This window comes from Telmatherina bonti, assembly GCF_933228915.1.
Source record: "Telmatherina bonti genome assembly, chromosome: 6".
In the NCBI taxonomy this organism is placed as follows: domain Eukaryota; kingdom Metazoa; phylum Chordata; class Actinopteri; order Atheriniformes; family Telmatherinidae; genus Telmatherina; species Telmatherina bonti.
Genome location: NC_136624.1, coordinates 5,178,981 through 5,197,553, shown reverse-complemented (window position 1 = coordinate 5,197,553; position 18,573 = coordinate 5,178,981). Strand labels below are relative to the sequence as shown.

General features: G+C 42.0%; 1 protein-coding gene across 1 annotated transcript in view; it reads right to left on the bottom strand.

The window, feature by feature from the left end:
• Positions 1 to 16,962, bottom strand: part of cntn3b (contactin 3b) — a gene marked incomplete at both ends in the record, with an annotated part of 72,659 nt that extends 55,697 nt beyond the window's left edge. The window contains 2 exons of the mRNA XM_079242843.1: positions 11,397 to 11,532; positions 16,908 to 16,962. Of these exons, the coding sequence (XP_079098969.1) occupies positions 11,397 to 11,532; positions 16,908 to 16,962 (191 nt within the window). The remainder of the gene's footprint in view (positions 1 to 11,396; positions 11,533 to 16,907) is intronic.
• Between the last annotated feature and the right edge of the window lie 1,611 nt (positions 16,963 to 18,573).

Here is an 18,573-nt window from a genome sequence, read left to right as displayed (position 1 = left end):
CCAGCTCCTGTCCTAGTGAGCTACCGTCCTGCAGGTTATAGTGTTTCCCCGCGGTGACACACCTGACCCAAACCAATGGCTCATTACCAGGCAGGTGCAGAAGATGACGACAAATTGTTAGAGAATCTTTTCATTTGAATCAAGTGTGTTGTAGCAGGAAAACACTAAACTCTGCAGGATGGTAGCCCTCAAGGACCAGAGCTGGAGACCGTTGCTATAACGGTGTGTTCAGACCAAACGCGTTTTGGGCATCAAAAACGCTCAAAACGCTGAACGCTCGACGCTGGTCACTAAACTGCCACTTTTCTGTCTGACACCCAAAACGCTCCCAACGCACCTGCCGCGTCTGCCGCTTGTCTGGACCGAGCGGCAAACGTGGCGGGAAAGAGAGGAGGGAGGCGGCGCTTTTCTTCCGGTCAGTCTGAATGATGGCGGATTCAGTAGAGAGATGGCATGGTTTTATTTAATAAATAAAGCTAGAGAACGTCGTCGTAGGGCAGTGATAGTCAGTGTTAATGCAACAAGAGCCGCACTCAGCAGAGTATCCTGCTACGTTGCCAAATCAGTAACATTCAGCTTTTTTAGCAAGGAATGGTTATCCTAAATATTCCACGGAGTAACGGCGTCTGAGTTCACCACAGGAATCCTCCAGGAGCTGCGAGCTGATCGCTGATTGGTTGACGCCCCGCATCAAGCGGCCAAAGTTCAGCTGTGCCCATCTCTGGCTTTTGACGCGTGTTCCACAAGGAAGGATGCCCAAAACACTCAAAATGCGACGCGAGAAAGCTCGATGCCCCCTTGCCGCGCCTCCACACAGACTTTACATGGAAACCTGTCGCTCTCAACGCTCAAGACGCGTTTGATCTGAACACACCGTAAGTGTTAACTAGCAGTCGAGTGGGATAAGACATAAGTCAGATGTCAGTAGGAAACAACTGCCTGCCTGTTCCAGCTGATCCTGATGCTAATGAGAAGACCTGACGGGCCTGAGGGCCACAGAATTTTCTTACCACTGAAAGAGACAAATAATCATCCAAGAGATAAAAATCCATTCCATCTGAAGAAGTTTTGAGATGCAGAGCTCTTATCTGGCTTCATGCAATGCAGGGATAAATAACAAGAGAAGAAGAACATCTTGTAATCACAGCCTCCTTGTTCTGTCCGTGCCCCTGTTATCCTGCAGCAACCTGTAAACCTGCACAGCCATTCATCTGCCTGAAGTCACTTTCCATTGCAGCAGACACCAGCAAGAGCACTTTTTTATTCCCACTTTCCAATCACAACTGTGCCCTTGATCCCGCGTTACAGCAGATTCACAGTAAACACAGTGACAGGTGTATTCATAAAGCGGAGCTCTGAGCCCTGGAGTGTGCTCCGGTGCTACGCTGGACTATTTGTCAGGGCTTCCCGTTGGCAGGCTGGCTGTGTCACCCAGTGGGTGAGGGAAGGTTGAGCGGAGAGATGGAAATAAAATCTGTGTTATGAAGCCAGCTAGCTCCTGTAACTCACACAGATCGAGAGCATAAAAACCCGTGACAACCTGGCGCTCCCAGTTTATCACATCTGCAGCATATCTGCTCTGCATATTTTCATCTGTAACCGGAAAGCTGCAGCGGCGTCTGAGGAAATGAAGATGGAAACTTCATGGTTTCAACTATGCCGTATTTCATCAGCAGCTTCCTGCTGTTTTCCAGAATGCCAGTCCACAGCATCTTCTGCTCTGCTGGGTCTCTTACTGGGATGGGGATACCATCAAACAGCGGACTCAGTCAGGCCTCTGGTACTCTGTCTGACACTTCAGAACTCTCACTGCTAATGATTCATACGCAGACAAAAGGACAAACCAGGTGAATCCATCTACTGTCAATCACATCCGCGTGTTCTCAGGAAGAAGCCAAATAAATCTTTGCCTCTGAATTCAGGAGGTCCAACAGCTCCTAAAGTCTCCTCACACTTCACGTCCCTCAGCACACTGATGCTGGGTGGCATCTTCCTCTTTCACTAACACCCTGTTTACTGCTGTTTACTTTGTATTGACCCCTGATCCTCCATCCTGCCGTACAAACAAAAGGCTCTACTTTTCCTTAAAAAGAACAAGAATCATCCCCAATTTTGAATGTTTACTCTTTGTTTAAGCAATCCAGCCAATATCCATCGTTCACAGAGATGATGGAGCTGTTTCTCTTTTCTTTTGATAAAAAACATCCATTTGGAGCATTTATACTTTCAGCAGTAATCACTGGGATCCAGCTGAGACAAATATCAAATCAACACAGAAAGTAAAAAAAAAAAATCAGCCAACTTCTTCAATTTCTCTTCATATTTTTGGTGTTATTTGAAGAAAGATGTTTTGTTTTGTCTGCAACATGCTGGTGTTGGACAGCATTGAGTTATTTTATGGCTTTTGTTGTGTCTGAATGAGTGAAACTTCCTGAATGAAGCGAACATTCCCTGCAACACGTATCAGGTTTAGGTTATATGCATAGGCACACGGACACGGAACGCAGTCAAGAAAATGCATGTGAGGTGTGTTCAGACGTACGGGATGCATATGAGGTCAAAACGCTGTTTCTGTAAATAAGTCAAACTATTCATTCAACAAGTTAAAATTAAAGGCACATTTGACAATGTAACCCCCAATAACCCCCCACCCTCCCCACCCGACCCGATAACAAGATAATAAGCAATAATAAAACATAAAAACAATGAAAGAATAGTCAGTCAAGGCAAATAATAAATCCAGGTCTTCTACTCATATTAAACGCCACGGACGGAAAAAAAAACGTATATAACAGTTTTTATAATCGCAAACAATCAATGGAATCAATTATAAACTAGAAAAGCACTCGGAGAGCGCAGACCCCCACCATGTGTGATTAACACCCAACATAACTTCAAACTTATCCAGAATCCAGGATCTCCTCCGGATCTCCACCAAAATGTAATAATTTCTTCCTTGTGACACCACCAACATATTGTGGAAATTTAATCAAAATCCATCAATAACCTTTGGAGTAATGTTGCTAACAGACAACCAAACATACAAACAAACAAACTTTGGTGAAAACATAACCTCCTTGGTGGAGGTAATTAAAACACAAAATAAACAAAGTCCTCAGAAATGCGTAAACATAAATATTAGACCCTCGTGTCCACCCAGCGGCATGGAAACGAACAGACAGCACCTCTACTGGAAGCACACATCCCACAGATTCCAGTCAAACCAGTTTAATGTCGCGATGACCAAGATTCACTCAGCCAGAGTCAAAAGAAGCTGAATTTATGCATCATGTTTAAAAACATCATATTCTGTCTTTCCTTTGCTGTTTAGCCTCTAAAACTTTAATCCACCGACATAAAACGGCATTCAGTGAAGCAACTACGTTTCCCACGGCGAATAGTTAGGCGGACAAAATCACAATTTTCTGCCCGGTAACATCAGTTTGATTGGACGACAACAGCTGTCAGTCATTTAGCGTCACAAACATTTCCTGCTTTGTCGGTGCAGATTGGTCACATTTATGTAAACATATGACATCAGCATGATTCTACCGTATCACACAATTAGAAAGAGGGGTCGTCATACCGATCGGCCAGTCACAACCAAAGTTACGCGCATTACACACACACCCACTGCATACGATGACGTGGTCATCAGTGGTGCGGCGTCTGCTTTGTACTTTTTATTTAAAAACCAGAATCCAGGGTCTCTTCCGGAATCCCCCCCCCCCCCCCCCCCCCCCCCCCCATATCCCAAAGATTTCATCGAAATCCATCCATAACTTTTTGAGTAATGTTGCTAACAGGCAAACAAACTCGACGTAAACATAACCTCCTTGGCGGAGGTAATAACAAACATAAACCATAGATAGAAAAACACTTTGCTTCTATTTAACTCCTTTCTAAAGCACCACATTCAGCTGTAAGGGTCAGCCATAGAATTAGATTTAAAAGAATCATTTGATGTGTTTGAATAAATAAATAGTTCATGCAGCAACATGACGTCATCAGGCGCAACTAGCTCACGCAGCAACACGACGTCATCAGGCGCAATTAGTTCATGCAGCAACATGACGTCATCAGGCGCAACTAGCTCACGCAGCAACACGACGTCATCAGGCGCAACTAGCTCATGCAGCAACACAACGTCATCAGGCGCAACTAGTTCATGCAGCAACACAACGTCATCAGGCGCAACTAGTTCATGCAGCAACACGACGTCATCAGGCGCAACTAGTTCATGCAGCAACACAACGTCATCAGGCGCAACTAGCTCATGCAGCAACACAACGTCATCAGGCGCAACTAGCTCACGCAGCAACACAACGTCATCAGGCGCAACTAGCTCACGCAACAACACGACGTCATCAGGCGCAACTAGCTCATGCAGCAACACGTCATCAGGCGCAACTAGCTCATGCAGCAACACAACGTCATCAGGCGCAACTAGTTCATGCAGCAACACGTCATCAGGCGCAACTAGCTCATGCAGCAACACAACGTCATCAGGCGCAACTAGTTCATGCAGCAACACGTCATCAGGCGCAACTAGCTCATGCAGCAACACAACGTCATCAGGCGCAACTAGTTCATGCAGCAACACGACGTCATCAGGCGCAACTAGTTCATGCAGCAACACAACGTCATCAGGCGCAACTAGTTCATGCAGCAACACGACGTCATCAGGCGCAACTAGTTCATGCAGCAACACAACGTCATCAGGCGCAACTAGTTCATGCAGCAACACAACGTCATCAGGCGCAACTAGCTCACGCAGCAACATGACGTCATCAGGCGCAACTAGCTCATGCAGCAACACAACGTCATCAGGCGCAACTAGTTCATGCAGCAACACAACGTCATCAGGCGCAACTAGCTCACGCAGCAACATGACGTCATCAGGCGCAACTAGCTCACGCAGCAACATGACGTCATCAGGCGCAACTAGCTCATGCAGCAACACAACGTCATCAGGCGGGGGGGGGGGACCTTTGTGCTCTGACAAAGGTTCCATGATTACGTTCGTTTGTATAGACGTTGATTACGTGATAATGTTCATGTCATTTATTTCAACGCGTTACTGTTTCTGTAATTATTTAATTGTAATTAACATGTTAAAGTCCCACTCCTAACATAAATATATATTTCTGCAGAACAAACAAAAGAAGTGTTCTCCTTGCCTGGAGGGGAAACAAGTTCCAGACAATCAGCATCAGAAAATCTGATACTTCGGAGTGAAACGATGGGGATGAAATCTAATGTCTTTAAAAGCAAATGGAAAATGTCCGATTCACAGTGGGAGAATTTTCCTTCACTAACATTAATTTGTCCCTTTAAACCCGGTCTCATATTCTATTCATATTCATAATTGAGGGCGATGACTCCGAGCAGTTGAGTGGCTGACCCCGAACATCCTCCAATCCTCCAAATGCGAACGGCTCGCTCTGCAGCGACGGTGAAAAAATGCACAAAAGGAGCATTAAACTCTGGAGCCTCCATGAGAACCAACCACCTCTTTCTTGTTCTCCAGGCTCTGAGAGGAAAATGGCCTCATGTTTTTCTCACAGATGTGGAGACAGTTCCCAGCACATCGGGCTGGCAGAACTATTTCCTTGTGGTGTTTTCGGTAAGTATCGTCCCCCTGCAGGGACCCCCACCCCGTTGCAGACAAAGCTTCTCCTGGAGGATGAATGGACCAGATGTCCTTAAGAACAAAGTTCTCGCTTTAGGCTTTCAGATAACATTAAACCAGGGATTGTTTCCACATCCAGCAGAAACATCAGAATTTAAACTCATTTAGATCTAAATTCCTGTCGCCTGTAAATACTCTGTAATTGTCTGATCCGACTCTGACGTCGACGCCGTTGTTTCGTTCTCCACCTGCTCCTGGGAAATGCGTCTGTCACAGTAGCTGCTAAACGCTCCTCTGCGTTAGCTAGTCGCTAACCTCTTTGCATCTGGTGCCAGGTGACCTTCAGGAACATTTATCTACGCAAACTGAAACTTCTCTTTTTCATTCTTTTGTTTTTCAGGCTTAAAATCCAATCAAATTCATTTCCAAGGTCTTCTCAGCACAATGCTACTCAAAACCGTTTACATTATGAAAACAATTTCATTCATTCATTTTCTAAACCGCTTAATCCAATTCAGGGTCGCGGGAAGCTGGAGCCTATCCCAGCTGGCTTTGGGCGACAGGCAGGGTACACCCTGGACAGCTCGCCAGTCCATCGCAGGGCCGCACAGAGACAAACACACACACACACTCCTAGGGACAATTTAGAGTGACCAATTAACCTAACATGCATGTCTTTGGATGGTGGGAAGAAGCCGGAGAACCCGGAGAGAACCCACGCATACAAGGGGAGAACATGCAAACTCCACACAGAAAGGCCACTGATCGAACCAGCAACCTTCTTGCTGTGAGGCCACAGTGCTAACCACTAATCCACCGTGCCGCCATGAAAACAATTTGTGCATTATAAAAACCTTTCACACACACAAACAGAGCACATGCATATTCTCCTTGCCCAACCCCACTTTGCATAAACATGAACTCGCTTCTCTCATTTCTGAGAGTAGGTATGAACTTATCGATAGGAAATATCTGGCTTGATGCTGCTGTGAGGAAACAACTTTTTGAGGTTCCAGTCACACCAGAAGCCCGACCCCCCTGGCCACGGAGGGCCCCACCACAGGAACCAGTTTAATCTGCTTGATCCAAGGTGCATGAAGACTGTGAAGCTGCTGAACGTAAAACCAAAACATTGAGCTGGAAAACGCCGCTGCCATCTGTAACGCTGCAGGGATGTGTCCGACCATGAAAACTTTTGGTATAACATGTTGTCATTTCATTCATTGTCCATAAAGAATGTGATCACAGCTACTTTATTGCAAGAATCCACTGTGATGGCGATCTTCTGTGTGTATTGGCTGCTGTGCCATTCCATCACAGATGGACGAAAAGCTACAGATCATTTATATAACGAAGTTTCCTCCTGCAAAAATTCCAAAAGACAAAACATCCAACGAACAAGTGAACGTCAAAGCACCTTAAGTGGAGGGTGAAATAATTCAAGGCATGGTTTCCCCCTTCATCCATGCAGTGGCTCAGGTGGCACAACAAGCATGGCGATACTCCCCACTGCGGTGCCTGAACTGTTTGCAGTGCAGACACATTATAGGAAATGTAAGCATTTAACAGAATGTCACTCACAAGGTTACTGTCTCTCTACTCTGCCTGCTGTGTGTCTGCATGGTGCTGACCAAGCTCCGAAACACAAAACTCCACCAGCTGCCATTCTCAGCCGAGCTCCCTGAACACCACGGGCACATCAACGGATCTGCGCTGCAATTAGTCACTGGCATCTCCTCTCCCGACTGATGGTTTCTCTAACTGTGCACCAAATTATAAATAATCCTCTTGACTTTGCACTGCAGTTAAAATCTCAGCATTACCAAAGTTAACTTTACTCATCCTGAGTTGTTGTCCCACAGAGCCGGGAGAAAGAATTCACCCCCTCCCTGATTTCTTACTATTTTGTATATTTGTCACATTTACATGTTTCACACACATTTTAATAGACAAACATAACCTAAGAAACACAACTGCAGTGTTTAAATGGTGATTTTATTTATTAAAGAAAAAAAAACCTCTCCAGGCCATCATGATCCGGTGGGAAAAAGTAACTGCAACCCATGTGGCTGAACCTCGGCTTGCAGGTGATTTACTAAGAGAGACGCATAAATGGGCGGCAGGTGAAAACGTGTTTGAGACTCTATTTAAATGAGAGCATGTGTGCATGTGATGTGGTTTGTCACATGGCGAGTTTGTGGAGAAAAACATGACCTAAAGTGAAGTAATCTGGATGCCATTTAAATAAACGCTGCTGTCAGTCTATCATAAAAATGAGCTTATAATAAAACATCTGCAAATAAGGGTACATATACAGCCACCTTAAAAAAAAAAAAGAAATAATGAATATGACACAGTCTGTTGTTTCTAATATAGACAGAATTTATTTTTACTAAGGATTTCATAAATTGACCCGCCAACAAGTCAGCCATCTGAAAAGTCACCTGCTCTCAGAGAACTTGGAGAACAGCAGACCAGATTATTTGCTCCTATAAGTCCAGATACTGAGACAGAAATAATAAACCCAGAAAACGTGGCTGTTCTCAGTTAATGACTGCAGAGTGAGGGGAAACCTAATAACCGTGACCATCCGGCACCGCATGGCATTTAGGACTTGGACAGCACATCTGGAGGATCCCAGCTGTGACACGTAATATCTGTCATCTGAAGGTGTGTGTGGCTCCTCTCCACATCCATCCTGAGTTTCTCCAGCAGCTCCAAAATGCTGGATAAGACATTTGTTTAGATGATTGTTTGCTCATTCATCCCAAAAATATTCTTACAGGAGTGAGAAACGTTCTCTGAGTCTCCTTGCTGTGTTTCCATGTCTCCTCTCGTGACAATAACTGCAGTCGTTCACAATCACACACACAGACTGTTCACACGTCCTGTTGAAACGTGTTAAATATAGACGCAGTTTCTATCAGCAGCATTGATCTCAGGTTTAACAGATCACATTGCAGCTGCTAAATAAATATTTTTACATAGTCTCCTCCCAACACATGCAGAATCGTGTGTTAACGCCGCATATTGCATATTCATTGTGGCAGATGTACTAACTGGATGCAGACATGCGATTTTGCACCTTTAAAAGATGCAATCGACCGTGCGTGCTGTTAGTTAATCAGTTTGTACTTTTTGTTATCAGGGCCTAAGCCTTCAGTACATCCACTAACCACAGTCACAGCCATCATCCACAAATGGAGAACACTGGGAACACTGGCAAACCTTCCTAGGAGTTGTGGGCCTTACAAAATCAGTTCAATGACAACTCATCCCGGAGGTTGCAAAAGAACCCAGAACAACATAGAAAGAACTGCAGGCCTCAGTCAAGGTCAGAGTTCATGGTTCAACCATAAGAAAGAGACTGGACAGAAATGCATGATGGGAGAGTTCCAAGGCCAAAACCACGCCTGACCACAAAGACCCAGAGGTTCGTTTCACATCTGCCAAGAAACATGTTGACTTGACTTTTAGAAAAACATTCTTTGGGTTGATGAGACAAAAGTTGAACCTTTTGGAAGGTGTACGTCTCTTTACATCTGGTGTAAAAATAAAACAGCCTTGAAGGGCTGGTTATCAAGTTCTCCTGGCTGTTAATTAGTCCCAACTCACCCCCCTCCCATATGGTCCCACAGGTCTGCAGACCTTCCTGAATCAGCTGTCTCAAGGTTATCACGTTCCACCATCAGGCGGTAGAGAATGGAGAAATGAACTGGGAAATAGTTAAGACTCATTCATTTACTTACACATACACAATCTCAGACACGTTTGCCCAAGATTCACCACCATGGATGGACCTTTCCCTCCTCCCTCCATTCCCAGGCAAAAAAAAGATAACCATGGATCATCAATTTGCTGTTTTCAATCAAACTGATGGAGCATCCATACTCTCTGCCCCACAAGAGGGAGGAAACAATAACCAAGAAAAGAAAAAGAGTAATCAGGAGAAAGGAGGGTCTACATGGGTGTAGTGTTTACTGGGGGTGGAAAAATCTAATAAAAAAATAAAAAATCTGGATTTTATTTTTTTTGCTTCACAATTTTGAAATCGATTTTTTGTTAAAAAAACTGATTTTTTTTTCAAATAAATAAAAATAATTCATCATTGAATTTTTGTCTCTTTTATTATTTATATTGATCCTTTTACTTGTCTTCTTGGGCATTATAGCAGCAGAATGATGATCTGGCTACTGTGTTGTTTACTCCTGATTGAAATCAAGAAAAATTATGAGAAAAAAAAAAAAGTTTTATACATTTTTCTGGTTGCTTTCAGATGGATTTTCCTCACGTTTGATTATTTCAGCTGATTTGTCAAGTGGGTGGAGGTTGATGTCCTCCCTCTAGTCACACCATGACATTAGCTATTAGCTTAAGCTTGGTACTAAATACATGGAGGACACAATTGTAACTTATCGGCATCAATTACAAAACAGAAGCATCTATCATTCTGCACCTCATTGCCTGATAAGACCTCATGTTGTGCAAGATGTTGACATGTTCTCATTATGACTCTCCATGGCTTCCGTAGTGGTAATAAATAGGGTTGCCACCCGTCCCATAAAATACAGAATTGTCCTTTAATTGACAGACAAATGTTGCGTCCCAGATTGAACCAATACGAAACGCACTTTGTTCCGTATTTTCGTAACTTTCCAGCAGCCAACACATGTCGGTCACATCAACACTCAATCTAAAATTAATTAAATAAAAAAACACAGAAAACACAGCAGTCAGCAAAAATGTTTTCGTCCAGAAACTGCGCAGGTCCAGCCTCCTCCCCTCTGCGCCTGTTGGACAGTCACGGTTGCCTAGAGACAGACATGACTCCTGCGCGCTCCCTTTTAAAAATGTCTACTGTTCCTGGTTCTCTACCTCCTCTAATAAAAAGCGCATCAAAAACAGACGTGAAGAGACGCGGCTGTAGCGTCAGTGAAGATGTTTAGAAGTCAGATTGTACAACATGTCAGCGACTGTTCAGTCGCGCACGGCGGACTGTCTACATCCAACAGCATCAGGAGAGCAGGATCAGTTATTTATATGCTGTATTAGCCAATATAAATACCATATAAAAACGTATTTTCAATGCATGAAAGGTTATTAAATACACACAAATATATATATATATATATATATATATATAGCCTAGCTGTATATAGCTAGGCTATGGTGAACTGTGGTGTGCGTCCCTTAACACTTAAGCAGCGAGGTGTTTGCATTCAGTTAGCACACAGCTAGACAGATGTAACTCTCACATAATGGAGTTTTAAAGAATAAAATCACCATTTATAAACGGCATTTGTTCTTTACTCGGGTTATGTGTTTCTGAAGTTAGATTTCCTGTGATGATCTGACATGTTTAAGTTTGATATATTTGCTAAATGGTAAGACATCATGGAGAGGGCAAATACACTTTCACAGCACTGTATTTATCAACCACGGCTGACTCCAATCTGCACATCATAGCTCAAGCTGCAAATAGATAAGCTGTTATCAATTAGAAATGGATGCTCAATTAAGCCGTCACTCTTTGAAGCCTGTCTTTTTGTTAGATGATTCCTTATCTCTCCCTTGAGCATTTATGTCCAGAAAACGTCTTTTTCATAGCAAATCACAAGCAGCAATATTCCCTGCTTGCTTTGATTTCCACAGCAGCAGCAGTGAAGCAATTAAGCACAGCTGAATTTTCTTTGCCCCGTGCTGCCTGATGTGGAGCGCAGGGCAGGTGTAAGCCTGAGGTCGGCACTTTGGCGTGGTAATTTACCTGTACTGCGGCGGAGGGCTCCCCTCTGCCTCGCACGTGATGGTCGCCTGGTGGTCTGGGGAGCTGAGCGGTAAAATGAGGTCACTTGGCTGCGTCCTCCATCTTGGCCCTTGAAATATGACATCCTCTGTACATACTGGAAAAGAGGGGAAGAAAGTCTTCAGTTGAACAAGCTATAAAACTGGTAAATTTTATGTTCTGAGAAAATATGGGGTTGAAAACGGCAAAATACAAAGACAAAAAGAAGAACAAGTAGTTTATAATCCAGAAGTACAGGAACACTTGGCTTATATTACTTTTTCTCAAAACTGTGTAAAGCTACAAAATGTAAAGGATAAATTAGCAGATAGATAAATTACTGTGAGAACAATAGATCCCACTTGTTCAGTATTCATTTATTTAACTGTTTTTTGACGGTTAATCTCACTAAGCCTCGGAGTGTCATTATTAGCTAAGAACTGTTGCAAACAAGCAAAGATTCAACACAATTCTTTGTAAACAACAACAAACAGGCATGCTATATTAGCATTAGCGTAAATAACAAACTTTAAACCTGTTAACTGCATATTTTACTGCATAGACCTGACACTTGTGGAAAAAACAACTTATAACTATCTATTTATTCTACCTTTATTTGTACAAAAAATCTCACTGAGATTCAGGGTTTCTTTTACAAGAAACACAAATAACACAGTTCTACAAATGACAAGCAATGCTAATGTAGCATTAGCACTAACAGCAAATGAAAATATTGTTTTTGCATGAGCCTGATATATGCACGTAAGAAAATGCAACAATGGTCACACCACTGATGTGATTAGTTTAAGGTTTGAGTGATTTTCCTCCTTAAAGGGTCATTTAAAAAGAAAAAGAAAAAGAAAATAAAACCAGTGCTTTGATTACTGTGTAAATGTTTAGCTAGGTGAGTGCCACGCTGAGTGGCTGATTGGCACATTGCAACAGAGGTTTTTTAGTGTTAATTGCACATCTGGGACAATATAATGAGAACAGCAGCTGAGGGCTCAATTTGAATGCCTAACAAAAGTCGAATTCCAGCATAGACAGATGGTTTTTCCCATGTTTCCCTAGTAAATAAAAATTCCTTGCAAATGGCAGGTATGATAAGTATTGCAGAGAGATCTAAGAATATCTGTCATACTGCACATGCACCAGTTAACTGGGGGCATAAGGATGCTCTCGTCTGCCAGCAGCTAAAACGAAAGGATGTGGAACACAATCTGGTACTAAATCAAAGCAGAGTTAACAGACGGTCCAAGTAGGCCCAATTAATATCCTACTGTTAACAGATTGCAGCAGGTGGCTCGTAGTTTGAAGTGTTAATAATATAGAAGAATTAAAACAGGAAGGGACACAAGGCAGGACAGTAAGTCACAGCTCCTCAAAGTGATTCATTATCACTGAGAAAACAGAATGATGTTCAGCCAAACTAGCAAAAAACTACATGAAGAGTAGAAAGGAAATTGTAAAAGAAATTGTGTGAAATCTTAAAATCTATGAAGTGATTATGAAGCAACGTATCCTCTGTGGTTTAACGGCTTCTTTCTCTAAATATGAATGATGTCATGCGAGCTATCATCCATGGTGTCAGTCTGTTTTGTTTTTCTAAAACAGCATGCTTTTTCTTGTCTGTGACTGTTTTGAGCTGTGGTGACAGTTGAGGTGTTGGCATCGTACAATCACAACACTGAATAAGAAGTAGCACCCACAGGCAGATACAAAGGCCTTGTTAAAAACACTTGTCCGCTAGGAAGGTGAGACTGCTTGGATCTCAGTCCCTTGGGCACAATGCGTGAATTACCCATGAGCCAATTTGAATAACATTCACTGGGAGCTACAATGTCATCTGAACAAGGGCTGACATTCTGCCAGAGTGTCTTTGCTTCTTCTGCTTCAATCCCAGGTGGGTGTGCAAGGGCAGAGTGAGGCACACAGGCAAGCACATTGTGCTAAAATGCAAAGCTGGCCTCATTGCACGGATCCTGATACGGATCTGGACAGGCCATAAACAGGAACAGGAATGGACTCTCAGTTGTCCCTGACAGTGTTCTGTAAATATGAAGAAGGACTGAATGGTGAAGGACATGAAACTGAAATACTGTATGTGCAGATAATGGCTGCTATAGACTGATCTGGAAGTAGACTGTTAACCAGAACTGAACCGATAACACCATTTACGTGTCTGTGACGTAATTCTGATGAGAACCAGGTCATTTTGATACTGCTTACTTCTTAATAATGTTCAGGAAATCTGGGAGGACATGCACTGTTCTTGGTTGTTCTAACAGCAGTGATAACTCCAGCTGAATGTGAAGACCTCAGACCCTTAATTCATTAGGTTTGCCCTTGTTTGAGACCTCCAGGCTTACGTAGATTCCCAGGGCGAGCAGAAGACAGGGACAGTCAACACAAGTGGGCCAAGCATATTTGCGGAAAAGATTTTATTCTCAACTACAGCTCGGTAAGTTTAGGTGGAAAGTTATCAAACCCACACTTAACTCTGCATTTCCATGTTGCTGTCAAGCTTAACGTGGTAAGTCATATTTATTATGGTGCCAATGCTGTAAGCATTAAAGCACACATATTACTATTGCTCTGCGTTTATTCCATGATATCAAAATTATTCAGCTTCCGTCTCAAATGTTGGCATGCTACTCCTCAGAGGCCCTTGCCAGCACACAAAAGTTATATCAAAATGTACATCTCGGTATGAGGAAGTGTGCTATGATTGGCTGCACAAAAGTATTGTTTTTACATAATTTACAAAAAACAGCAAATTCTTGTAACATTTAAATGAATAAGATGTGGCCAAAAACCCAACCTGTTAGAGACACAGCTCAGCCAAACTTTCATCTGAAAACGTCATTTAAAGTTTTAACAGGTCATGAAAAATGAAGGTTGTACCATCTCAAAGGACTTTTTCACATCTTATACAGTTTTAACTCCATCACAAGTTATATTTTAGAAATAAAAATCAGATAATCTTCCAAAATCCTGTCTCTATTCTAAATCTGGCCCAGAAAATTTATTGCAAAGTAGATGAAATAAATGTGTCTCATGCTCAGAGTTTTCGTCATACATGTACAAACTATTTCAAAATGTAGAAATTCAAGTTGACAACAATGTAGACATCAACTCTAAAGCTAGGACATTTAGCTTTAGAGTTTTATGGAGCTTCATAAGTTGTGAAGTCTACTTTTTCTCCCATTGACTTCCATTCTAAAGAAACCCAACCTTAACCAGAACGCTCATGTTCTTTACTGGCTGCCATTTAAATTCTGTTCACATCAGAATAAAATAATTTACATCCATGCGTTCCTCAAACCCTTCTGGTGCTCATAGTTTAAGAATTATTTTGATACAACATTTCATTAGTTGTTGGAGGAGCTCTTTCAGCCTTTACTCACCTCTGAGCTCCGAGTGTTTGTTTCAGAGTGACCAGAAAAATTTCCGTTTTATAGAAATGGTAAAAAAGCAGCCAGGAGCTGTTGTGTGTTGACATCACACACATCACAGATTAAGTATTGAGATTTAGAGAGACAGGATGCCTTTAATGAAAAATCCTGTTTTAATTGGTTTATAATAGATGTCAGTGATTAGATACTTCCATATAGTTTCTGTCTACATCCAGCATGCCTCTTCTCTCATTCTGTAAAACACACACACAATCCATTACACTATAGGTGTGTCTACATGTCAGGTTGTGTCTTATCTCCCCTTCCTTACATCAGAACCTTTGCTGTCACCACAGTCTTTGTGAAATGCATGCCAGACTCGGGCGCAGGCAGTAGCTGCACTGGCACCCGTCAAGATTTCTTCAGAAATGTTCCAATTACTATGCTGGTTATCGCAGAGGGACTACCAGACGAAGGCTGCTGAGATACTGTGAAAAGCAACTAAGTGAAAGACCTGCCACCCAAGAAAATACATCCGAACTTCAGTTCTAACCTCGTAGATTTTTAGAAGAATTAAATGTGGGCAATAAGTCTTTATTATTGTTTATAATAAAGTTTATATTATTAATTATGACTGAATATTGTTTTTGAATGAGGAAACTGGGCATACAGAAGATCAGAAGAATGTCTGATGAAGCTGTGCTTCATGCTGAACTGAGACATGGAGACTTCCAGCAGAGTCACTGACACGTTCTGCTGAGTCACAGAGATGTTTTGCTGAGTCAAGAGATGTTTTGTTGAGTCACAGAAACGTTTTGCTGAGTCATCGAGACATTTTGCTGAGTCACAGAGATGTTTTACTGAGTCATAGAGATGTTTTGCTGAGTCACAGAAACGTTTTGCTGAGTCATCGAGACATTTTGCTGAGTCACAGAGATGTTTTACTGAGTCATAGAGATGTTTTGCTGAGTCAAGAGATGTTTTGCTGAGTCATGGAGACATTTTGCTGAGTCACAGAGATGTTTTACTGAGTCATAGAGATGTTTTACTGAGTCAAGAGATGTTTTGCTGAGTCACAGAAACGTTTTGCTGAGTCATGGAGACATTTTGCTGAGTCAAGAGATGTTTTGCTGAGTCACAGAAACGTTTTGCTGAGTCATCGAGACATTTTGCTGAGTCACAGAGATGCTTTGCTGAGTCAAGAGATGTTTTGCTGAGTCACAGAAACGTTTTGCTGAGTCATGGAGACATTTTGCTGAGTCAAGAGATGTTTTGCTGAGTCACAGAGATGTTTTACTGAGTCATAGAGATGTTTTGCTGAGTCACAGAAACGTTTTGCTGAGTCATCGAGACATTTTGCTGAGTCACAGAGATGTTTTGCTGAGTCATCGAGACATTTTGCTGAGTCACACAGATGTTTTGCTGAGTCATCGAGACGTTCTGCTGTTTGGATGACGCAGTGATAATGTTGACGTTGGACCATCAAATCAGACATGTTGGTAAATTTATTGTCTCCGTGGATCATATAAAAAAATTAATTGTAGTTTTCAGAAGACAGCTATGAAATTGGTGTAACTGCTGGTACATGTTTGACAGTGATACACACACACACACGCACACATTGTTTCAGTATGTGCAGGAAGATGGCGTAGCGAGTTGCTTCTAACTGTCACACATTGATGCTACATTTTTTACAATAATTCAGAGCAGAAAACTGAATGCTGCACAAAAAGTGATCATCGTAACCAACAGCTAACTGCCTAGAAAAATAAATTAACCAGAGACGGGCAGATAGGATACATTCATAGGTAACAATGGGAGCGTTGTGTAACGTCATCCGTCCAGAAGTCCATTCCAGCAGAGACCAGGTTGCCACCGCAACAATGGTGCCATTGCAAGATGGCATCTCATCTTGAAACCATATGCATCCTGTGAAAGTGCAACTTGCCATGAATAAGACTCACATTTAGTCAAAGCAATATTCTGCTGTAATGAATACGCTTCGCAAAAGGAACTTTTAGACAAATGCTGCGGCAACATCACCCATGACAACAAGTTGCAGCGCAGTGATGCTGAAAAATGTGTGAAAATGTCTTACCTGCAAGGCATCCCGTGATTGATAGAAGAACAATTTGTTTCCATGGTAACATCATCTTTAGTTGCTGAGAGCCAATACGACTCGCATCCAGTCGCTTCTGAACGGAACACTCTCCCTTGAATGGAGGAATTTAATCTGAAGAGAAAGTAATTATGGATGTGATTAAAATGTGACATTTTGATCCGAACACGACAAGCATTCAGCAGCAGGAAAACATGGTTACAGCGCTACTAAGTTACATAATTGCTGCTTATTATTTTTGAGTTACTGTGAATGAAGAGCAAGTGAACAGTGAGGAAGTGAGAGGCGATGGCTGGAAAAACAGCAGCGGCAGCACACACAGACCTGAGCCAGCAGGATGTTTTTCAGGCGGCGCAGAAGAAGAAACAGCTGCTAAATAAGTGCTTTCTGTAACCGTGTGAGTCTCAGGCCGCCTAACACGCTCATGGCTGCAGCACTGAAGACAAACAAAAATACTTTCCTGTATTTGACTATTAATAAGAGAATGTAAACCACCCCCCCCGGAAAATACCACTTCCTGCTGTAATAAGGACTTTACCAGCTCAGTCACTGGTTCTTTGCAAACAAGATATAACTAGACTACAGGTGTGTGACGTCACACGTGCACTGAAAGGGCTAAGTAAAGCTGCTTTCACACACATGCAGTCTGCAAGCTTCTAGAGATGTTCTGCAGGAGCTGCATGTGAAGATGCATTTTGTTCATTTGCTCTAAACTTTTCAAAGGTTTTCTGTGAAACTGTCTGAAAGAAGCAACTCATGTCTGAGAGAAACTGCAGTGAGTCGGAGTGAGTGGATGCTGAGGAGCGATACAGCCTTATTCATATTGATAAATACTGAAATGACACATGGCCCGTATCCTGTATGGATATCAACACAAAAGGGATCTTTAAAGAATCCTCCATTCTCAGTGGGATGAAAAGAAAAGAGATGTTTTGTGCTTTTTTTGCATTGAGCCTCTCAAACCAAAAATATGCAGGAAAAAGACTTGATTGCTGTAACAAGCGGAGACAACATGTTGTGTAAAACTCAGGCTGCTATTTGGCTTGAATGAATAAATCAATGGAGAAATACAGTAATGATGTTATAAACTCGTGTCATGCCACGCAGCTCTTTGTGGATTACAGTTTAGCTCTTTATTGAACTGGTTAACCGATCCAAACCAAAAGCAAAACCACCTCGTTCTCCTGATGAGTAAAACACTCACGGCTGCTTGAGCTCAATGTTACGCTGCAAAAAGAAAATGAGGAAGTAAATGAGTATGTACTGAAAATTGAGACTTTATTTTATTTATATAATATCACGTCAGATATCAGGGGTGGGCAAATTGAATCGAAAAATCAAATATTGGGACTTTTTGCTTCACAATTTTAAATTCAATTTTTTTGATTAAAAAAAAACAAAGATTTGTTTTTCAAATAAATAAAATAATCCATTCTACTTTTCTTTTTTTAAATAATTTTTTTTTTGTTTTTATTGATCTTTTTACTTGACTTTTTGGGTGTTATAGCAGCATAAGAATAATGGTTTGGCTGCTGGGTTGTTTTTCTTTATTGAAATCAAGAAAAATGACGAGCAAAAAAAATTTTTGCACTTTTTTTGTCTTTAATAAAAATCAGCAATATTGAAGAATTCATAGAATCGCAAT